At 47.6% G+C, this 24,981-nt stretch overlaps 1 protein-coding gene and 1 long non-coding RNA gene across 3 annotated transcripts in view; one reads left to right on the forward strand and one right to left on the reverse strand.

Moving 5' to 3' along the window:
• Positions 1-20,794, reverse strand: part of TOPAZ1 (testis and ovary specific TOPAZ 1) — a 326,337-nt gene extending 305,543 nt beyond the window's left edge. The window contains exons 1-2 of one of the 2 annotated variants that reach the window (XM_056520122.1): positions 19,602-20,794; positions 4,049-5,924 (exon numbers count right to left, since the gene is read on the reverse strand). In XM_056520122.1, coding sequence (XP_056376097.1) covers positions 4,049-5,924; positions 19,602-20,466 — 2,741 coding nt within the window. In that variant the 5' untranslated portion in view covers positions 20,467-20,794. The remainder of the gene's footprint in view (positions 1-4,048; positions 5,925-19,601) is intronic. The other variant, XM_056520121.1, reaches the window with a different exon arrangement.
• LOC130273398 (uncharacterized) overlaps positions 20,792-24,981 on the forward strand; it is a 36,564-nt gene continuing 32,374 nt past the window's right edge. The window contains exons 1-2 of the long non-coding RNA XR_008843980.1: positions 20,792-20,890; positions 23,029-23,134. This is a non-coding gene — a long non-coding RNA (uncharacterized LOC130273398). The remainder of the gene's footprint in view (positions 20,891-23,028; positions 23,135-24,981) is intronic.

A 24,981-nucleotide genomic window follows, 5' to 3' on the forward strand; every position in this document is an offset into this window, starting at 1 on the left:
GGCCATAAAATGGTCTGGGGAAAAAAACACTTCAAAAGCAGCATAAAATGTGTTGCTTTTAAGTCATTTTTGTTCAAGCTCCTATTGTTTTTATACATTTTTTTATTTTTTTTATTTGGTACACAGATTTCTCAGTTCTGTCTTTTTTTTTTCAAACCACATGATCATTGAAGGCGATGGAAACTGGAAATGTCACCTTTTTGGAGAATTTGAGGAGCCAACTAAGTGAATAAGCAATTTGCGAATGGAGAAAATGATACGTTAAAACACACAGTATAAGTTCTCAGTTCTCTGTTAGAGTGTGTAGCGTTGTAGATCCAATGAATCCGAATGGATACACTGTAACAGTCACTGATATCGAATGTTTTTGTTATTGTAAATGCATAGACACTAGAGGAAAGTTTTGGTGCACGGCACCGCTCATCTGTTTAAATCTTGTGGAAGTGCGGTCGGGCTGGCACGGAGGCGTCCGGCTCAAAGGAGGGTGCCCGTCTGCAGGTAAGTAGATGCTGTGTCGGTATGGCGGCCTACCGCTACTGAAGAAAAGGCCCGAGGCCTTGAAACGTGTCTAGCAGATTATACTACCATTGAGAACAAGCCTCACACTGTATGCCAACAGGATATCTCCAACTATTGACTTGCAACTAGAGGTGCACCGAAATGGAAATTTCAGAAACGAAACGGGTAAAAAAAAAAAAGCCCGTCCGAAACCGATACCGAAAATGACTTTTCCCCGTCTTCTGGTAAAATGCAGCGCTCCGCTCATTAGATTATATTCCCCCACATTAGATTGCCAGCACCCCCACATTAGGTCGGGAGTTCCCCCACATTAATAGGCAGCTCCCCCACAATAGTAGGCAGCTCCCCCACATTAATAGGCAGCTACCCAACAATAGTAGCCAGCTCCCCCACAATAGTAGGCAGCTCCCCCACAATAGTAGGCAGCTCCCCCACAATAGTAGGCAGCTCCCCCACATTAATAGGCAGCTCCCCAACAATAGCAGGCAGCTCCCCAACAATAGTAGGCAGCTCCCCCACATTAGGTCAGCATTTCCCCCACAATAGTAGGCAGGTTCCCCACAATAGTAGGCAGGTTCCCCCACATTAATAGGCAGCTCCCCCCACATTTGTAGGCAGCTCCCCCCCCCCCCACATTTGTAGGCAGCTTCCCCCCACCACACAGACATACAGCTTCCAGCCATATACAGTGTATGGCTGGAGGCTGTATGTCTGTACTGCTGCCCCCACAGTGATCCGGTCACCGCTCCTCCGGCCCGGGGTCAAAAAGATGACGCGCCGCCGGTCACTTACCAGGCCCCGGCCAGCGTGCGTTCTCCTGCAATGATCCTGCGGTCCTCCTGCGTCTCTATGGTTGTACGCACGGGACGTCCCGTGCCGTGAGTACAACCATGGAGGCGGAAAAGCGAAGGACGACGCGCGCTGGCCGGGGAATGGTGAGTGACCGGCGGACATCCTTATGTTCCGAAAAGATTTTTCGGGACACAGGGATGTCCGGGATAGGAATACTACTTTTTATGTGCCAGGGCCGGCTCCCGTGTGTGGCTGCAGGCGGGGGCCGACCAGAGCATATAAAAACTTATACTGTATACTAAAAACCAGGGGGCCTCCAGCTGTTGTATAACTACAATTCCCAGGGACAGCCTTTGCCAGTCCAGGCATGTTGGGAGTTGTAGTTTCACAACAGCTGGAGGCCCCCTGGTTTTTAGTATACAGTATTAGTTTTTATATGCTCTGGCCAGCCCCCGCCTGCAGCCACACACGGGAGCCGGCCTGGATACATAAAAAGAAGTATTCCTATCTCGGAGAGCGCGCCGGCCCACCGTGCACCCCCCACGCTACGCCTCTGGCACTGGCAGTGTTTGTAACTTGTGCTGTGGGCGGGCAGGGGAGGTGGGTCATTATCGGCAAATTTTTTGTTGTTTCGGCATTTCCCCATATATCGGTGCATCCCTACTTGCAACAGCTGGAAGCCCCCAGCTTTGAGACCACAATCATTCGCACGCATTTAGCGCATCAGAGACACGAGGAACGCCGGTCACTGCTCCCACATCAATACTTCCTACTAACTCAAATTGCGGCAACCACGTCCACCGTGGCCGGTCATCTCTCCGTGCCAGCCGCCATACCGACACAGCATCTACTTACCTGCAGACGGGCACCCTCCTTTGAGCCAGACGCCTCCGTGCCAGCCCGACCGCACTTCCACAAGATTTAAACTGGTGAGCAGTGCCGTGCAACAAAGCTTTCCTCTAGTGTCTATGCATTTACAATAACAAAAACATTCGATATCAGTGACTGTTACAGTGTATCCATTCGGATACATTCTAACAGAGACCTGAGAACTTATACTGTGTGTTTTAACGTATCATTTCCTTCATTTGCAAATTGCTTATTCACCTAGTTGGCTTCAGTATAGACATGTTCTCGCACTAACACTTTTTTATTTATTCCACATTTTTTAATTTGTTACATTTATTTAGATTGCTTTTCTGTCTGACCATAGTGCTCTCTGCTGACACCTGTCTGTCTGTCTCAGGAACTGTCAAAAGCAGGATAGGTTTGCTCCTAATCTGGTCAGTTCCTAAAATGGACAGAGGTGTCAGCAGACAGCACTGTAATCTGACAGAAAACAAATTTAAAAAGAAAAGAACTTCCTGTGGAGCATACAGCAGCCAATATGTACTGGAAGGGTTAAGAATTTTAAATAGAAGTAATTTACAAAATCTCAATAGAAGGAAATAAAGTCCGCACTCACCATGCCGTAGAAAAATGGGTATGCTTTATTGGCGTTTTCAGAGTTCCATAAGGAGCAATATCAAAATACACCCGGGTGCAGGGAGGGGGAGCTGCTCCTGGCAAGGAGACTAGGAGCGGCTGTTCCTGACAGCCGCTCCTAGTCTCCTTGCCAGGAGCAGCTCCCCCTCCCTGCACCCGGGTGTATTTTGATATTGCTTCTTATGGAACTCTGAAGACTCCAATTAAGCATACCCATTTTTCTACGGCATGGTGAGTGCGGACATTATTTCCTTCTTCTATTGCGATTTTATCAGGACTGTTACCTGTGTATGTTACCAGCACCTTATCCAGCCACACCCGGGAACACTGATTAGATGTTTGCATAGTGGTTTTTCAGCAGTGCCCACCCATTCCTTTCTTACTACTATTAATTTACAAAATCTGTTTAACTTTCTGGCACCAGTTGATTTAAAAAAAAAAAATGTTTTTCACTGGAGTACCCCTTTAATGTCCTAGTAGTTTTAACCAAGCCCTGCTTAGACTACTCCACGGGCACTGTCGCTGTCGACAACAGGACCCGGTCTGTAATAACAGTATATGACAGCTCCCCGTTACCTATCTGCACTTCCTAAACACGGTCGAGGCTGAAAATAGTTGCCATGGCAGGAAAGAACCTAACAAAACGGACATGGCTGTTTGCTTATTAGGACATGCTAGAAGCATGGCCTAATAGATTACCTGGTCAAATATATATTAAAGAGGACCTTTGGCCAAACCCAAAAAATTGAGAATGCATTATCAAAAGTTTATGGTGCCCTGGTCATACATCCGTTTACAGATTTTTGATATGCCCATCTGTTTCTGAGATATGAGGGTTTATAGCTTGTCTGACAAGCTATATAAAGTTTAATAACTGGAGTGTATTTTAAAAATGGGCAGGATTACAGCGTTTGGGACTGTATACTGGGCATACATGCCCCTCAAGGTACAACATTCACACCGCCTGACTGTATAATCCCACTCACCACCTTATATTCATTCTCATTATTATAGTTTACACTAACCTGATATTCCCTGAATTGTATAAACAAACAATAAACCAACAAATATTGGGAACAGGAGGATGTATCAAAAGCTGTATAAAAAATAAAAATCTATCAAGTTTGTGATTAGGGCACCATAACCTTTTAAATGGCAACATCATTTTTTTGGGGTTAGCCACAGGTCCTCTTCTAGATAAACCTAGTAGGACTGTTATCTTGATTTGTATTTAATGAATAAATAACCTTACCTTTCATAGGCTGGAAACACTCCTCTCTTCTGAACTTTAGGTATCAATGACATTTTGTCTGGTTTTGAAATAGTCACATTATTATTGCTGTTATTGTTTGTGTTATAAAATGTCCCTGAAGAACTACTCTCTTCACCAACGGAAAAGCCAAAGAGCTCTGGATCATCTGGAATTACATCGACAACCAGTACGTCCTCTTCATAAGCTTTCAACAAATCCAGATTATAGTTGGTAGTAAACACTTTAGATGATGCTGGTGCACAAAATACTGAGGCATCACATGCTTCATATTGTATTTGGTCTCCTTTATCAATCCATTCAGAAAGGTAACATTTGGATGAGCTAGCCTCACAGTCTGAAGGATCATTGCTGCTCTGTAAGTTATCATTCAGGACACAAGTAGTGTCAACTTTTTCCAATGGAGTGGACAGAGAACAGACTTCACTAAGTAAATCTATATTGTTTCTACGCACAAGAGGATCATCTTCATGCATCTCATTAATAATCTTAAAACAGACTGGATCAGCGACTGTTTTGTGGTCAAGGTCTATTACGGTTTTTGAGGGCGATAAGGAAAGGAGTTGTGATGTATCTTCTCTTTCTAACTGTTGAAATGTGTGTTCATCATTTAGGACCTTACCAGGTGCAGAATGTTTGCTACAACCTAGGCTCATATCTTTCCTTGGGGGTTCTGATGTTAAAGGAGTAAAAAGACTCGGGTCACTGGTATCTATTAGTGCATCACTTACACTTTTATTGTCATTAGAAAGTGATTTATCCAATGTGGAGTCATGGGAGGTTGAGGTGCTTTCAACATCTAACTTTCTCTTTTTACATTCCACTTCACTGTTATTCTCTGATGTTCTTTCCTGGATGCCTTCATACAGTGAATGAATGTCATCTGTGTAAATCTCCAGTGATCGCTCAGCCTCAATACTCGAGATGACTGTATTCTGGATATCAGTAGGTTTTCTTCGAGGTAAGGCTGTCACATAAGTTCTAGCGCAAGAACACTTCCAAATACTTTTCCCAGTGAATGGTATGACACGTTGACATGGTACAGTACACTCTCCTTTTGTTTGAGAAACTTTAGAAGAGCAAACAGTTTTAAAAGAAAACCTATCAAAGTCCTGGTCACTAATCTCCTCATCAGATGCAAAAGGTATTTGCTTACGCCAGCTGCCCCAAGGATTGCACATGTGATCGGTGCCAGCTTTATTCTGCTCTTTAGTGGAGTTCTGCCCTGCTGGTATGATCGTGTTATTATTCAAATTGTCACTTAGATTTCCATTGTGTGCCTTTGAAAATGTAGGTCTGGCTATGCACTGCACCCTGTGTTGTTGGCCTTCACGTTTCAGATCCATAGATTTACAGTCAGTCGGTGTTATTTCTGAATCCCTTTCTTCAGAACAACTATTATTGTTCTTCTTTCGCTTTCTAAAATTGAACTTCACTTTAAGGAATTCCTTTAAATTATTTTGCTTATTTACAGCTGAAGCGGATTTAACAACTTCTTCATTGTGACTTACGTTTTCTTTAGAAGATATGCATACATTGTACAATGCTACACTGTCAGTAAGAGAGACCTTGTTTTGTGTGTTCAAGGTAGTCAACATGTTCCCAAGTCTCTTGCTAGAATAGTGCAGCTGATCAAGATTTTTGCATTTCTTTAACTTTACTACAGGGTTTGGTAGGCCTAGAGAATGAACGTGACAGGTCTCTGTTGAACATGTGGATATACCGTCTTTTGACATTTTAGACTTTACTTCATCCTTTAACATAGAAGACTGCTCACATACTATCATATGGTAGTTTGCCGTCTGTTCAGCACCAACTGGGATACTTCTCTTTGCCACATTAAAACGTTTAGTCCTCCCTTTAAAACAGAATTATATTATTCAGTAAGAATAATATACAACAAGAAAAATCCAGTCAGTTTTTCCCCCAAAACATTTCTACAGGGTGCTACAGATATAATAAATGCTAAATACTATTATTATCTATGTTATAGCAGTATTAACCCCTTTAAGACCAGGTGTACGTCATTCAGTGTGGGATCAATATTATATTTTAATAGTCTGGAGAATTCTGCACGTGGAGACACTAAATTATATATTTATTTTTAGGAATTGGGAATGATTACATTTAGTTCCCCCCAGGATATCTATGAGTAACATACAGATCAATGTAGTGATCCAATTAGCAGGTATATTAGTGTCTACTTATATAGTATTCCCTTTCTTTTATGGTCATTTTAATGTAAATGAAATGTATATGGGGGGCCTGGCTAGGAGTTATGGCTAAGGCAGTTTGTTGTTTCTATTAATTGTTTTATTTTATTTTCACCACATCATGCCGCTATTTGATGCCACCCAGCGGCACACAATTTTATGTTAGGGGTACACTACACACAGGTTGACGTGCCCTGGCTAGCGGACTAGTACAATACGATCAAAATTATTTTATGAAGTGTGTTAGAAAGGTTAATATTTAGCCAAGATGGACAACATATAAAAAGGTTTTTCTAATACCGACCCTTTAACAGTTTCACAAAGAGCGCCATACTTTACGGCACTATCTTGTGGGCCTTAGCTACCAGCATAGTATATTCACAACGTGGCTGTGCAGGAGGTCTATGAAGTATGATTTTTTGGGTCACAACACATCCCATAAAAATATACCATAAAAAGTGATCAAAAAGTCAGATCTTTGCCAAATTGGTACCAATAAAACTACGGATCACGGCATAGAAAATTAACTCCCAACACTGCTCCACAGATGGAAAAATAAGAAAAGGTATAGTGGTCAATTTAACCCCTTGTACGTCTAGGGTACTTAACACACCAGGATGTGCGTTTATATCCTGCACATGAAGCGACCACAAAAACTGCAGTTACTATATTCAATGTGGGTCCTGGCTGCTATCAGCAGCCAGGGATCGGCCGGTAATGGCAAACATCAGTATTGATGCCGTAATCAATACTGATCATGCGGCTGTGGCAAAATTCCACAACGTAATCACGGGGGTTCGATGAGACAAGATGGCCGCTAGAGCTCCACTTACTAGCTCCCGGCCGGCTCCGGTGATCTGTTACTCTGGTCTGGTGCGTTAAGTAACAGCGCACCAGTAAGTACATTTATGTCCATTGTCTTTTACATTGATCACTGGTTTCTCACAGAAAACCAGTGATCGATGATTATGCCGCTTGACTGCTCATGCCTGGATCTCAGGCACTGAGCAGTCATTCGGCGATCGGACGGCATGGAGGCAGGTAGGCACCCGCCGGCTGTCTTGTAAGCTGTTCGGGAATGCTGCGATTTCGCCGCGGCTATCCCGAACAGCTCCCTGAGCTAACCGGCATGCTTTCACTTTCACTTTAGACGCGGCGTTCAACTTTGAACGCCGTGTCTAAAGGGTTAATAGCGCGCGGCACCGCGATCACTGCTGTGCGCTATTAGCCACGGGTCCCGGCCGTTGTTAGAGGCTGGGCCCGACCCGCTATGACGTTGTGGCCCCACATTATAGAAAGGGAAAGGACTCAGGACGTACCAGTACGTCCTTGGTCCTTAAGGGGTTCTCCGGTGCTTACACATCTTTTCCCCTATCCAAAGGATAGGGGATAAGATGCCTGATCGAGGGAGTCCCGCCGCTGGGCACCCCCGGAATCATGCACGCGGCACCCCGTTTGTAATCACCCTCCCGTTGGCTTGCATTGAGGGGAGGAGCGTGGTGTCACACGGGGGCGGAGGCGTGACGTCACACGCCGCCGGCCCAGTGGGCACCTGTACACGCTCCGGGGACTGATTACAAACGGGGTGCCGAGTGCATGATCCCGGGGGTCCGCAGCGGCGGGACTCCCGCCATCAGGCATTTTATCCCCTATCCTTTGGATAGGGTAAAAGATGTGTAGGCACCGGAGAACCCCTTTAAAGGCCATCTGTGGCCGAAAACAACTTATCCCCTCCTCGCCTCTCCAATAGAACTGTATGGTGCGGAGGAGTACAGTCGACCTCTCTAGGTCGACGCTACGCGCATTAGGCGCTCTCACAGTGTTAATGCAGGGGCCTCGTTCCCAGCTGTAGTCCCCCCCCCACGATCAAACACAATTTGTGGGCCGACACCATTTTACAGTTTTTGGGGCTCCTGTTTCTACGCAGTGCACTTTCCTGTAACCATGACACCATCTTAGCCCCTTAAGCCTATTTTCACCTAAAGAACTCAAAAAATTTCCATTTTGGACTTTCTTTTTTTCCTCCTCCCCTTCTAAAAATCATAACGTGTTCAATTTTCCACCTACAGACCCACAGACCTTGTTTTTTACATCCCCAATCGTACTTTGAAATGACACTAATTTCATAACAATCTGCGATGAAACAAAAAATATATATATACATTTGTGGGGTGAAAATAAAAAATAAAAACGTCATTTTGCACATTTTTAGAGCTTCCATTCCTACACAGTGCACTTTTCGGTAAAAATTACACCTTATCTTTATTCTGTAGGTCCATGCGTTTACAAGGATACCCTTGATACCCCTAGAGCAGTGATTCCCAACCGCGCAGGGGGGGGGAAGGGAAGTCTGCGTGCGCACTGCGCACACAGCGTCCCCCTGCGTCTCCCGCGTTCCCCTCCTTTCCCCTCTGTTCCCTGTGTCCCCCGCGTCCCCCTCCGTCTTCTGCATCCCCCTCCGTCCCCCCCCGTCCCCCCTCTCCCTTGCGGCGCAGTGAGCCGAAAATGGTGCCCTGGGGCGGAACGAGCTGCACCTGCGCCGGACTCCCGTGCCTGCTGTGGAACTGCAAGCTGCGTGGGCCGGCTTGCTTAAGGTACCGTACCCTTTCCACCCCTCTGTTCACCTTCTCAACCCTGTCTAAACCACCCTCCCCCCCGGTCACTCATGTCCACCTCCCCTGTCAGCCATGTCCGCCTTGTCCACCACCCATGCCCACCCTCCCTGCCACCCATGCCCACCCATGTCCACCCTTCCCTGTCACCCATGTCCACCCTTCCGTCACCCATGTCCACCCCCCCATCACTCATGTCCACCCGCACTCACACATGTCCCCCCACCCATGTCCACCCCCCCTCTCTCCCATGTCCACCCTCCTGTCATCCATGTCTGCCTTGTCCACTCCCCTGTCCATCCCTGTCACTCATGTTTACCCCCCTGTCTACCCCCGTAGTCTACTCTGTCACCCATGTCCACCCTCCTGTTCACCCATCTGTCCCTTTGTCACCCCAGTCCACCCCTCTGTCACTCCTGTCCCTCTTTTACCCTCTGACCCCGTCTCCCCTGTCCACCCTCCAGTCACCCATGTACACTCCTCTACACCCCTCTGTCACCCATGTACACTCCTCTACACCCCTCTGTCACCCATGTACACTCCTCTACACCCCTCTGTCACCCATGTACACTCCTCTACACCCCTCTGTCACCCATGTACACTCCTCTACACCCCTCTGTCACCCATGTACACTCCTCTACACCCCTCTGTCACCCATGTACACTCCTCTACACCCCTCTGTCACCCATGTACACTCCTCTACACCCCTCTGTCACCCATGTACACTCCTCTACACCCCTCTGTCACCCATGTACACTCCTCTACACCCCTCTGTCACCCATGTACACTCCTCTACACCCCTCTGTCACCCATGTACACTCCTCTACACCCCTCTGTCACCCATGTACACTCCTCTACACCCCTCTGTCACCCATGTACACTCCTCTACACCCCTCTGTCACCCATGTACACTCCTCTACACCCCTCTGTCACCCATGTACACTCCTCTACACCCCTCTGTCACCCATGTACACTCCTCTACACCCCTCTGTCACCCATGTACACTCCTCTACACCCCTCTGTCACCCATGTACACTCCTCTACACCCCTCTGTCACCCATGTACACTCCTCTACACCCCTCTGTCACCCATGTACACTCCTCTACACCCCTCTGTCACCCATGTACACTCCTCTACACCCCTCTGTCACCCATGTACACTCCTCTACACCCCTCTGTCACCCATGTACACTCCTCTACACCCCTCTGTCACCCATGTACACTCCTCTACACCCCTCTGTCACCCATGTACACTCCTCTACACCCCTCTGTCACCCATGTACACTCCTCTACACCCCTCTGTCACCCATGTACACTCCTCTACACCCCTCTGTCACCCATGTACACTCCTCTACACCCCTCTGTCACCCATGTACACTCCTCTACACCCCTCTGTCACCCATGTACACTCCTCTACACCCCTCTGTCACCCATGTACACTCCTCTACACCCCTCTGTCACCCATGTACACTCCTCTACACCCCTCTGTCACCCATGTACACTCCTCTACACCCCTCTGTCACCCATGTACACTCCTCTACACCCCTCTGTCACCCATGTACACTCCTCTACACCCCTCTGTCACCCATGTACACTCCTCTACACCCCTCTGTCACCCATGTACACTCCTCTACACCCCTCTGTCACCCATGTACACTCCTCTACACCCCTCTGTCACCCATGTACACTCCTCTACACCCCTCTGTCACCCATGTACACTCCTCTACACCCCTCTGTCACCCATGTACACTCCTCTACACCCCTCTGTCACCCATGTACACTCCTCTACACCCCTCTGTCACCCATGTACACTCCTCTACACCCCTCTGTCACCCATGTACACTCCTCTACACCCCTCTGTCACCCATGTACACTCCTCTACACCCCTCTGTCACCCATGTACACTCCTCTACACCCCTCTGTCACCCATGTACACTCCTCTACACCCCTCTGTCACCCATGTACACTCCTCTACACCCCTCTGTCACCCATGTACACTCCTCTACACCCCTCTGTCACCCATGTACACTCCTCTACACCCCTCTGTCACCCATGTACACTCCTCTACACCCCTCTGTCACCCATGTACACTCCTCTACACCCCTCTGTCACCCATGTACACTCCTCTACACCCCTCTGTCACCCATGTACACTCCTCTACACCCCTCTGTCACCCATGTACACTCCTCTACACCCCTCTGTCACCCATGTACACTCCTCTACACCCCTCTGTCACCCATGTACACTCCTCTACACCCCTCTGTCACCCATGTACACTCCTCTACACCCCTCTGTCACCCATGTACACTCCTCTACACCCCTCTGTCACCCATGTACACTCCTCTACACCCCTCTGTCACCCATGTACACTCCTCTACACCCCTCTGTCACCCATGTACACTCCTCTACACCCCTCTGTCACCCATGTACACTCCTCTACACCCCTCTGTCACCCATGTACACTCCTCTACACCCCTCTGTCACCCATGTACACTCCTCTACACCCCTCTGTCACCCATGTACGCTCCTCTACACCCCTCTGTCACCCATGTACGCTCCTCTACACCCCTGTCACCCATGTACGCTCCTCTACACCCCTGTCACCCATGTACGCTCCTCTACACCCCTGTCACCCATGTACGCTCCTCTACACCCCTGTCACCCATGTACGCTCCTCTACACCCGTCACCCATGTACGCTCCTCTACACCCCTGTCACCCATGTACGCTCCTCTACACCCCTGTCACCCATGTACGCTCCTCTACACCCCTGTCACCCATGTACGCTCCTCTACACCCCTGTCACCCATGTACGCTCCTCTACACCCCTGTCACCCATGTACGCTCCTCTACACCCCTGTCACCCATGTACGCTCCTCTACACCCCTGTCACCCATGTACGCTCCTCTACACCCCTGTCACCCATGTACGCTCCTCTACACCCCTGTCACCCATGTACGCTCCTCTACACCCCTGTCACCCATGTACGCTCCTCTACACCCCTGTCACCCATGTACGCTCCTCTACACCCCTGTCACCCATGTACGCTCCTCTACACCCCTGTACGCTCCTCCACACCCCTGAACGCTCCTCTACACCCCTGAACGCTCCTCTACACCCCTGAACGCTCCTCTACACCCCTGTACGCTCCTCTACACCCGTCACCCATGTACGCTCCTCTACACCCGTCACCCATGTACGCTCCTCTACACCCGTCACCCATGTACGCTCCTCTACACCCCTGTCACCCATGTACGCTCCTCTACACCCCTGTCACCCATGTACGCTCCTCTACACCCCTGTCACCCATGTACGCTCCTCTACACCCCTGTCACCCATGTACGCTCCTCTACACCCCTGTCACCCATGTACGCTCCTCTACACCCCTGTCACCCATGTACGCTCCTCTACACCCCTGTCACCCATGTACGCTCCTCTACACCCGTCACCCATGTACGCTCCTCTACACCCCTGTACGCTCCTCCACACCCCTGAACGCTCCTCTACACCCCTGAACGCTCCTCTACACCCCTGAACGCTCCTCTACACCCCTGTACGCTCCTCTACACCCGTCACCCATGTACGCTCCTCTACACCCGTCACCCATGTACGCTCCTCTACACCCGTCACCCATGTACGCTCCTCTACACCCCTGTCACCCATGTACGCTCCTCTACACCCCTGTCACCCATGTACGCTCCTCTACACCCGTCACCCATGTACGCTCCTCTACACCCCTCTGTCACTCATGTACACTCCTCTATTTTCAATATCAGATGCCGGCACACCTTTGTAATCGGGTTTTCCCCATCTAAATTTGCCGGAAAATATATCTGAGCTATTTGTTTACACTGTTGTCAATTTATATGAATAATATACATACCGGATCAGCCATTTTGACATGTTGCATACTTTCTTTGCAGTAAATTTTTTATTAGTCATAAAATTTTTATACTGTATATACTTGATTATAAGAAGAGTTTTTCAGCACGATTTTTCGCGCTCAAAATACACTCATGTACTCAGCTTTTCCCAATTTCTGCAAACCATACACTCTCCTGTAGCCAGCTTTTCCAGATTTCTGCAAACCCTACACTCATGTACTCCGCTTTTCCCGATTTCTGCAAACCTTACACTCATGTATACATAAGAGTGTAGGTTTTGCCGAAATCTGGATAAGCTGAGTTCATGAGAGTGTAGGGTTTGCATAAATCAGGAAAAGCTGAGTACATAAGAGTGTAGGGTTTGCAGAAATCTGTGTCCAGGCAGTAAGGCTGCAAAACAGTGAGCAGTGCAGTGAGCAGAGGAGACTGCACCCCCCCCCCCCCCCCATAAACCAATCACAGTGTCTCAGCACTTTCATCAGCTGTTCGTGACACAGAGCTCTTTAAGACACACAATTCTTCACTACATCGGGCATTGGCCCGATCGGTGATGCATGGAATTAAAGGAGAACTCTGGAATAGGAAAATTGCCCGTCATACACCCGACAGTAAAAAAAATAAAGAGATACATACCTACCTTCGCTCCCCCGGTGCCTCCTGTAACCCGCTCCGGTCTCCGTCGCGATCCTCTTCCTGGTTGCCGGTGGTCGGCAAGTCACTGCACTCAGCCAATCACCGGCCGCAGCGAAGTCTCGACTCGGCCGGCGATAGGCTGATCGTCAATGTGACATTTTCGGCCCTGGCAACTGCTGACGAAAACGTCACACTGCCACTCAGCCTATCGCCGGCTGAAATCGAGACTTCGCTGCGGCCGGTGATTGGCTGAGTGCAGTATTGACTCGCCGACCACCGGCAACAAGGAAGAGGGTCGCGGCGGAGACTGGAGTGGGTTACCGGAGGCATCGGGGGAGCGAAGGAAGGTATTTGTAGCTCTTTATTTTTTTTACTGCCGGGAGTATGACGGGCAATTTTCCTATTCTGGAGTTCTCCTTTAAAGACTCAGTCCATTTGGGCCTTAAGGGCCTTTATTTTTACGTTTTCGTTTTTTCCTCCTCGCTTTCAAAAAATCATAACTCTGTATATTTTCATCCACAGACTAGTATGAGGGCTTATTTTTTCCACGACCAGTTGTCCATTTTAATTCCATCAATCACTTCATAAAATGTATGGCGCAACCAAAAAAAATACTATTTGTTTGGGGAAATTAAAAAGAAAACCGCAATTTTGCTAATTTTGGAAGGTTTCGTTTTCACGCCGTACAATTTACGGTAAAAATGAAGTTTTCTTTATTCTTTGGGTCAACACGATTAAAATGATACCCATGATAACATATTTTTCTATTACTGTTGCGCTTAAAAAAAAAAAAAATCGCAAACGGTTTAACCAAATTAGTACGTTTAAAATCCCCCTATTTTGAAGACCTATAACTTTCATTTTCATACAAGCGGCGGTATGAGGGCTAATTTTTTGCGCCGTGATCTGTACTTTTTATTGATCCAATATTTGCTTATATAAAACTTTTAATACATTTTTTGGGGAATAAAATGTTATACAAAAGCAGCTATTTTGGACTTTATTTTTACGTTCACGCTGTTCACCGTACAGTATCATTAACATTTTATTTTAATAGTTGGGATATTTACGCATGTGGCGATACCAAATATGTATATAAAATATTTTTGTACACTTTTAGGGGGCTAAATAGGGGAAATTGGGCAATTTACGTATTTATTGGGGGAGGTTTTTATTTTATTTTATTTTTTTTACACTTTAATAGTCCCCATAGGGGACTATTTATAGCATTAATTCGATTGCTAATACTGTTCAGTGCTCGATCGCAGACCAGAGCAGAAGACCAGTGGAAGGCAGCGGAGGCAGGTGAGGGGACCTCCAGCTGCCATGCTGGATGATCCAATCGCTGCGGCAGCGCTGCGGGCGATCTGATCATCTATTTTAGTGTCCGCAATGCTGCAGATGCCATGATCTGTATTGATCACGGCATCTGAGGGGTTAATGGCGGGTTCCTGGCTGTTATCAGCAGCCGAGACCTGCCGCGCATCGGAGCGATGCTCGCGGTTATGTATAGGACGTAAATGTATGTCCTGGTGCGTTAAGTACCAGCTCACCAGGACGTACATTTACGTCCTGCGTCGTTAAGGGGTTAAACCTGGGTCCTGACTGCTGATAGCAGTCAAGACCCACAGAGTTTAAAGCGTTTTCCGCTCCTCATACCCCCTCCCATAGACTTCTGGACTTTGTTATTTATTTATTTTTACGCTTACACCATTGACCGGGCACATTAACATATATATGTACAGTGGTCCCTCAACATACGATGGTAATCCGTTCCAAATTAACCATCGTATGTTGAGGGATCCGTGCAATGTGAAGTATAGGACAGTGGTCTACAACCTGCCGACCTCCAGATGTTGCAAAACTACAACACCCAGCATGCCCGGACAGCCGTTGCAGTTGTAGTATTGCAACATCTGGAGATCCGCAGGTTGAAGACCACTGGTATTGGAGGTTATACTCCCGTGTCTCCGCCGCTCCAGACCGTCACCGCTGCCCTGGATGGCGCCTTCCTTCACTGTCGCCGCATCCCCAACACTCCAGCAAGGCCTCTGCTTCCCCGGCATCCTCGCTCTCACGTCGCCGCCATCATGTCGCACACTACGCACGCCGCTCCTAATGGATGACGGGACGGCGTGCGCAGCAACGTGACGACGACTGAGAGCGTCGACGATGCAGGGGATCCCGAAGAGGACGCGCCGGAGCCCGAGGACAGGTAAGTGATCGTCAGCGGACCACACGGAGCACCGTAAACGGCTATCCGGCGGCAGCTGAAGCAGTCAGCGCTGCCAGATAGCCATTTATGCGATGGCCCCGACATACAAAAGCATCGTATTTTGATGCTGCCTTCAACATGCGATGCCCTCTGAGAGGCCATCGTATGTTGAAATGATCGTATGTCGGGGCCATCGTAGGTTGGGGGGGGGGGGGGGGTGTCACTGTATATTAGTTTGGACATTTATGCATACGGTAATACCACATTGTTTATTTTTGTTTACATTATTTTATTTGAAAAATGGGAAAAGGGAAATTCAAACTTATTAGGGATGGGGTAAGTGTTATAGGCACGCCATTGCTACAGCCTGCCATGGATTCCTGGACCATTGGAGACCCGTTCAAACAGCGAGGATGTTAAGAAATGTTAAGGAATCCACGATTTTGTCATGGTGGTCCCGATCCGCCTGCTAAGCTAACTGGGAACGTGAATTTTCAATTTAGACGCTGCGAACAACTTTGATTGTGGCATCTAAAGGGTAAATGCCGGACATCGGTCAAACCGGGACTAACCAGGCTAATAGCAACCGAGACCCACTGGAGCAGGCGGATGACATAAATATACCGTATTTTTCGCCGTATAAGACGCACTTTTTCTTCCCCAAAACTGGGGGGAAGTCCGTGCGTCTTATACGGCGAATACACCCCTATCGCGGCGGTCCCTGCGGCCATCAACGGCCGGGACCCGCGGCTAATACAGGACATCACCGATCGCGGTGATGCCCTGTATTAACCCTTCAGATGCGGCGATCAAAGCTGACCGCCGCATCTGAAGGGAAAGTGACACTAACCCGGCTGTTCAGTCGGGCTGTTCGGGACCGCCGCAATTTCACCGCGGCGGTCCCGAACAGCCAAAATTGAATAGCCGGGTTAGTGCTTACAGGACACCGGGAGGGACCTTACCTGCCTCCTCGGTGTCTTCTCCGTTCAGGGATCCCCTGTATGGCCGGCGCTCTCCTTCCTCGTCATCACGTCGTCGCGTACGTGCGTCGGCGTGCGTAACGACGTCATGACGGCGACGGAGAGCGAGGATACCCGGCCGGCAGCAGAGACGTTCCGGAGCTACGGGGACATGGCGACAGCGATGGAGCGACATCCAGGGCAGCGGTGACTGGTCCGGAGCAGCGGGGACACGTCAGTATTACCTCCTATGCAGTGGTCTTCAATCTGCGGACCTCCAGATGTTGCAAAACTACAACTCCCAGCATGCCCGAACAGCCAACGGCTGTCCGGGCATGCTGGGAGTTGTAGTTTTGCAACATCTGAAGGTCCGCAGGTTGAAGACCACTATAGGTTCAAAATTTTAAATTTTTTAGATTTTGCACCTAAAAATAGGGTGCGTCTTATACGCCGGTGCGTCCTATAGGGCGAAAAATACGGTACGTGCATTTGCAGAAAGGGGTTATGACATCAATGCTTAGCTGTTCTCATGGGCAAATGACTAGTTTTTGTCTCTAACAGATTGATACATTGCATGTGCACATTGCCTGAAGATACCCTTACACAGAATAACAAGGATTCAACAGAAAGTCTACAGCACTTCAAATATTTAAAAAAAAAAAAAAAAATGAATAAATAAATAAAACAGATTGTGAGGATTTAGATTTTTTTGTACAAAACGCTGTTAGAAACAAGCTGAACGTATTTACAAATATACAGCAATGTCCGCAACACTGCATGTTTATTGTGGAGTCTAACTTCCCTACTGAAGTAAATGGAGAGAATTCACAATCATTTTAGATTAGTCACAGGTAAATTTCTATGTGGATCTTTTCTACAGCTTGTGGAAGACTTTTTTTTAAAGGGGTACTCCGGTGAAATTTATTATTTTTTTTTAAATCAACTGGTCCCAGAATGTTAAACAGATTTGTAAATTACTTCTATTAAAATTCTATCCTTCCAGTACTTAGCTGCTGTATGAATTTCCTCTGTAGTATATAGCCACTAATAAGTACTGGAGGGATTAAAGGGGTACTCCGCCCCTAGACATCTTATCCCCTATCCAAAGGGGGGGAGCCGTGACGTAACGATGCTCCGGCCCCTGCACTGCCCATCATTACGTGCAGAGCGAACTCGCTCTGCGCAGTAATGATAGCGCAGTGCCGCAGCGGGGATCCCAGTGGTCCCCAGCAGCGGGACCGCGGCGATCTGACATCTTATCCCCTATCCTTTGGATAGGGGATAAGATGTCTAGGGGCGGAATACCCCTTTAAGATTTTTAAATAGAAGTAATTTACAGATCTGTTTAACATTCTGGCACCAGTTGAAAAAAAAAAAAATAGTTTTTCACCGAGGAGTAGTCCAGTGGTGACCCACGAAGCGGCGGCCGACACGCCCCCTCAACACAACTATGGCAGAGCCGAAGCGCTGCCTTCGGCAATCTCCGACTCTGCCATAGAGATGTATTGAGGGGGCGCGTCGGCCACCGCTTCGTGCGGAGGTCGACACCCGCTATCTGGCCGGAGAGCCTGGCCCCCCGTACAGAGAGTTCGAAGGGGGCCCCAGCGGTCGGACCCCCCGCGATCTCAAACTTATCCCCTATCCTTAGGATAGGGGATAAGTTTTTCACCACTGGACTACCCCTTTAAGTCTGCAGAGGAAAATCCAAAGTGTATCGGCCCCTTGTGACTGTACCCTAAAGTCAAAAGAAAACAAGGGTCTTTCTTATATACTTTTCCTACATTATGCTGCCCTAAAGGGAACCTATCATCTGTTTTATGCTGCCCTATAGAGAACAGGTCGGCTATGTTATGCTGCCCTATAGAGAACTGGTTGGCTATGTTATGCTGCCCTATAGAGAACTGGTTGGCTATGTTATACTGCCCTAAAGGGAACCTGTCAGCTATGAGTATGACTCCCCACTGCCCCCCCCCCCCCCCTCACCAATGCAAAAGCAGAAGAACATAGGTTTCCTTTAGAGAGAACCTGTCAGCTGTTTTATGTTGCCCTAAAGTCAAGGCTGGCACTATACCTGATTCTCCCAGCACCATTAGGCTTGACTGATAAGATCTCTCCCAGCCTGGGCCTTTGCTAAATTTTGCATGTTTTTTTGGTCAATGCTTTGGTTTGTGGTATAGTGCATGAAGAACTTTTTTATCCCACAAAGATCACACACAAGTTCATACTGACATACTTTTGGCAACTTTTACATAACGGAAGTCTATGGCTATACCACAGCATACATTTAAGGAACCATTGTGCACTGCTGCGGTATAAATGTGAATGAGTCCTTAATTATAGTTTATTGTAATGAGGAAGCCTGTGACTGCTTCACACTGCTCATTGCTTTGGGAAGCATGAAATACTTGACAGGTTCTCTTTTAAGGGTATGTTCACCTGTAGAGTACACACTGGATTTACCACAGGTACAATTAGGGAAAGTTATCAAAACCTGTGCAGAGGAAATGTTGACCAGTTGCCCATAGCAACCAATAAGATTGCATCTTTCATTTTTCAGAGGCTGTTTAAAAAAATTAGACAGGCAATCTAATTGGTTGCTATAGACAAAAGGTCAACATTTCCTCTGCACAGGTTTTCAGAAATCTCCCCAAATACACCCAATTAAAATGAGACCTAAGACTAGGTTCACACCGGAATTGTTCTCTGTTTGGGGGGAGATTTGGGGAGAGGACCAGTTACTCATACCAATCAGCATGCTTCTTTAATTTTTCAGAGACCTTTTTAAAAAATGAAAGCAAACTGATTGGTTGCTATGGGCAACTTCGCCACTTTTCCTCTGCTTGATTTGTCTTAGGACAGGCACCAATGGCACCCAACTAATCCCACTAAATATAATGGGGTCTGTCAGGTGTCATTTTACTGCATGTATGACAACCTCCAACACATGTGAACGGAGTCTAATTCCTGTAGTCATTAAGGAAGCACTTTTCATCAGAATCTTGCTCAATTACATTTCCTTACTAGAATTTCTGGGCTCCGCCATTACACAGGTCGGCTCTGTAGATTTACTCTCTTCTCGATGCAGAGGTTCCGGATGCTGCTGCTTCACATTTTCGGAGGTTGTTTTAAGAACCTGGCCTAGTAAAGTGCGATGCACTCTCACATGAAGTGTATGGACTTTTTCTGCACCACTAACACCTTTGGTTTCCTTGTGAGGAGACTTGGATTGGGGCCCATGTGACCCTGCTTTCCTTCCTCTCTTCTTCCTACTCCCAGGTTGGCTTCCACCAATACTCCATACAGAGACCTGCTCTTGTTCCTTTGACCTACTACTTGGATCAATGTCATTAGCACATGACATACCCCCTGTCTCCGAACCTTTACATTTAACACGTGGCTGGACCTTTGGTTTCCTACCTTTCCATTTAACCTGCCCAGAGGCCACTTTATCCTGGGCACTACCAGCCTGTCTTTCAACATCTGCGCTCCTTCCCAAACTCACATGTGTGATCCCTCCGGTACCTCTTCCCAACTCCGCAGTGACAGATCCATGACCTTGCTCTGGTGTTATCTCACATTTACACCGTTTTGCCTTTCGCTCCCTTTTCTTTCGTTGGGGTAAATCCTGATTGGTGCCTGCAGCCTGTGAACCAGAAGCCGCAAGCCTTGGTGTCCGCTTTATCTTATTCACTACTAAACTGGCATGGAGCCCCTTCTTAGCACTCACTGTAACCCCAGTCTCCTGTTTGCACTGCACAGGTGTCCTGATTTTTTGCTTCCTACCTCTTGGCACCCCTTGTGCTCCTGCACAATCACATTTAACTCTGTCAGATCCACTCACTGCTGAATGGAGTCTGGACGACTTTCTTGGGCGCAACTCAATCATTTATAGAAGTCTTGAAAAGAAAAGAAAAATCTTCAGAAAAAAAAATCTAGGGTTACATCCATCAGTACCTCACCCGTGTACACACCATGCGGTCAGAATACATACACTGAGTATAACGCAACCTAAAGGGCAATAGAAATCTGACCCTAGCGGCAACAGCAGGTAATAAAACCAGCGCATAACAAGTAGTGACGGCTGATCTGTAGTCCTGCCAAGCACAGCCCTAGAATAACAGACACCCTACTGCTATGGACACCCGACACCTGCCACAACTCTCCCGCCTGGTGAGCAGCCCCGCCGCCGTGCTACTTCCGGACACACAACGCTCGTAGGAACATCCCCATGAGGCCGCGGCCGGAAATGGCGCCCGCTCTGCTGCAGCCCGGCGGGGGACTGTCCCTGCTGGATGGACCGGCCACATCCTGTGCGTGGCCTGGAGAGTCAGAGCGCCAGATAATACTGCGATGTTATACGCTATAGAAATTCATTGGCAGCCTTTGCTGATACTATTCAATGGCAAAGAAGCTCACTGTTTTATACTTGATGCAGATTATATAAACCTGCAATAACACATTTCACCAAAAAAAGTATAGCTTCAAAATATACATCTGTACAGTGACCCCCCCCCCGACCTACAATGGCCCGACATACGATAATTTCAAAATGCGATGGCCTCTGAGATAATTTCAACATGCGATGGCCTCTCAGAGGCCATCACATGTTGAAGGCAGCATCAACATACGATGCTTTTGCATCGCATAAACGGCTATCCGGCAGCGCTGACTGCTTCAGCTGCCGCCGGATAGCCGTTTACGGTGCCCTGTGTGGTCCGCTGATGATCACTTACCTGTCCTCGGGGCTCCGGCGCGTCCTCTTCAGGATCCCCTGCATCGCCAGCGTTCTCCATCATCGTCATTGCTGCGCACGCTGTCCCGTCATTCAAAAGGAGCGGCATGCGTAGTGACGTGATGGCGATGACGGAGAGCGAGGATGCCGGGGAAGCAGAGGCCTTGCCGGAGCTTTGGGGACGCAGCGACTGCGATGGAAGGCAACATCCAGGGCAGCGGTGACAGTCCGGAGCAGCGGAGACAGGTGAGTACAACTTCCTATACCAGTGGTCTTCAACCTGCGGACCTTCAGATGTTGCAAAACTACAACTCCCAGCATGCCCGGACAGCCGTTGGCTGTCCGGGCATGCTGGGTGTTGTAGTTTTGCAACATCTGGAGGTCCGCAGGTTGTAGACCACTGTCCTATACTTTACATTGCACGGATCCCTCAACAAACGATGGTCCGTTTGGAACGGATTACCATCGTATGTTGAGGGACCACTTTATACATAATAATTCATAATTTAGTTTATTTTTTAAACCACAAAACACCAGAAACAATAAATGGTACTGGGATGAGAAACCTGATATGAATATTAGTTCATATAATCTGTATGCCTAAAGCCATGCATTCTTCTAATGGCCAGTAGATAGGTAATAAAATAACAAGTAAGTAGGTGAAAAATACCCATATGAGTGAGGGAACTATTAGGCTGGGTTCACACAGCAGAATTTCTGCACAGAAATCTGCATTAATATTCTGCAATCAATTCATTGGCCATTTATTTCAATGGAATTCTGCTGTGTGAACGAGACAAAGGGGTTATCCAGGAATAGAAAACAGAGCTAATTTCTTTCAGAAACCACTCCATTCTCCAGGTTGGGTGTGGTTCTGCAGCTCAGTTCCATGGAAGTGAATGGAGCCAATTTGTAATACCACACCCAAACACCCAACCTGGGGACAGACGTGGAGATGTTTTTGAAAGAAATTAGCTCGGTTTTTCTATCCCTGCATAACCACCTTTAAATTCATGCAGAAATTCAGGCATGTGAACATGGCCTTACAAGTAAATAGATGGAGTGAATAATGCTACCCCATACAAAAAAAAGAAAAGATCCCTCACGGCACATTCCTACAAATTTCCCTATTGCCTCCCAGCTTATATCTAGTCACAGCAATTTTCATCTGTAATCTGCAAAAAATTGACACACTTTTTCTGCCGTCTTTTTCCCCCGATTGTGGATTACGTAAAATAAGATATGTTGGTACATTTTGCTCAGTGTGAACTTAGCCTCACACACATTCACACATGCAGTTCTCTTTGGTGTAGTATTTAAAGGGGTTCTCCACTGCCCTGCCTTCCGGAGCTCCGCTCGCAGCATCCGGAAGTTTATTACTCCGAACGCTGTGTGCGGGCTTCCGTGTTCAAGGCCGCCCCCTCGTGACGTCACGCCTGCCCCTCAACGAAAGTCTATGGGAAGGGGGCGTGACAGCTGCGAGCGGAGCTCCGGAAGACAGGGCAGTGGAGAACCCATTTAATGCAGAATTTTGTGCCAAGCCAGATATGGGTTCAAAAGTATTGAGCAATATAAAGGGAAGACTTCCTCTGCTGGATCCATATCCAGCTAAAGGACGCATTCCAGGATTTATTTTGCAGCATAGGCTATTATTAAAGAATAATGTAGATGTTCTATTGGATGCCTAGTGCTTACCTCTTTTTGTTTATGTGGCAGGCTCCATTTTGGTTTTGGCTGAGGATCAGGTGGTTAATCACTCAAGCTGGTCATCTAATTAGAATTCTAGTGTTGGAGGTCACCCAGCTGAACTCAGTAGACTGAGGTGGGTTAGTGTCAGTTCACACTGTGCAGCTTTCATGTATTTTAATACTCAAAGTTCGTTTTTTTTAGAGAAATATTGCCATGAGGTAAAATTATTTCAGCAACACTGAGGTGTTGTATGAAAATTTGATGATTTTAGGCTGTGTTCACACAATTTTACATACATTTTAACTGTTTTGCAGAAATTCTCCAAATTCATGCTATTACCTTATTTTGCACAATTGCTGTACAATATCTAAATTTTTGCAATGACTTAAGGAAAGTTAAAACCAAAACTGAAAAAAATGCAACAAGAAACACAATGGCCCTCATTTACTATTGCAAAACCGACATGTTTTGTCGGGTTGTGGGCCAGATTCTGTACCATTGCACCAGAAATTCAGTCTGCGCCAGATTTTGCATCCGAATTTGCGCCAGAATTGAAAAAAAAGAACCCAAATAACTCTCCATTTTGCTAAAAAAAAAAAGGGACGTGGCCGTAGGGAAAGGGGACGTGGTCTCCAAAAAGGGGCATGTTCCCGACATTTTCACAAAAACCCAACATATTTACTAAGGTTTCCGCATAAAATGTGGTAGATTTGAGCTGAGGAAAACCCGACAGATCAGAGTATGTGTAAAAAAAAGCAAAGTGTAGGGAAAGTGGAAAATGTAGGGAAACCTTAGTAAATACCGTGGGAAAAAAATATTGTAGGGAATTAACCTGTTGGGGACGAAGGGCGTATGCATACGCCCTTGTGTCCTGGAACTTAATGACGAAGGGCGTATGGATACGCCCGTGGGAATTTCGGTCCCCTCCGGGCGGGGACCGGACCGGGGTGACTGCTGATATCGATCAGCAGGCACCCCGCGCAGCAGACCCCCCATGTCGGCGATCGGCGCAAGTCGCAAGTGAATTCACACTTGCGATTTGCGCCGATTCTGGGTCATTACGGGTCTATGGTGACCCAGTGACCCGGAATATAAGGGGGACCGCGGGTGTCTAAGACACCTACGATCCCCTGAAGGGATAGGAGTGAGGTGGCAGGGGTGCCACCCCCCCTATCCCTGCTCTTGGTCGTCAGAAGCGACGACCAATGGCAGAGAGGGGGCGGGGGGGTTAACTTTCGTTTTACCCATCCTGCCCACCCACAATAGCCGGGCAGAACGAGGAAATGACAGAGGACCGGACGCCGAAGATCACTTACCCGTCCGGAGGCAGCGGGCGACGGTGATCGGCGGGCGGCGATGTGGTGCGGCAGAAGAGGACGGCTCCCTGGATCCTACGGAAGCCGGTAAGTTGCCTAGCAACATCTGGAGGGCAACAGTCTGAGACCACTATACAGTGGTCTCTAACCTGTAGCCCTCCAGATGTTGCAAAACTACAACTCTTCCCTTCCCCTTATCCCCTTACACCTTTCCCTTCAATTCCCTGGTTGGACTTAATGGACGTATGTCTTTTTTCAACCATACTAACTATGTAACTCCCAGCATGCCCAGACAGCTGTTTGGGCATGCTGGAATATGTAGTTTTGCAACAGCTGGAGGGCTACAGCTTGAGACCACTATACAGTGATCTAAACTGTATCCCTCCAGATCTTGCAAAACTACAACTCCTTACATGCCCAAACAGCTGTTTATTGTCTGGGCATGCTGGGATTTGTAGTTTTTCAACATCTGGGGGTGACAGTTTGGTGATCACGTTGCAGTGGTCTATAAACTGTTTACCTCCAGATGTTGCAAAACTGCAAATCCCAGCATGCCCAAACAGTAAACAGCTGTCTCGGCATGCTGCTAGTTGTAGTTACGTACCTCCAGCTGTTGCATAACTACATCTCCCAGCATGCCCTTCGGCGATCAGTACATGCTGGG

Source organism: Hyla sarda, chromosome 5 (assembly GCF_029499605.1).
Source record: "Hyla sarda isolate aHylSar1 chromosome 5, aHylSar1.hap1, whole genome shotgun sequence".
Lineage (NCBI taxonomy): Eukaryota > Metazoa > Chordata > Amphibia > Anura > Hylidae > Hyla > Hyla sarda.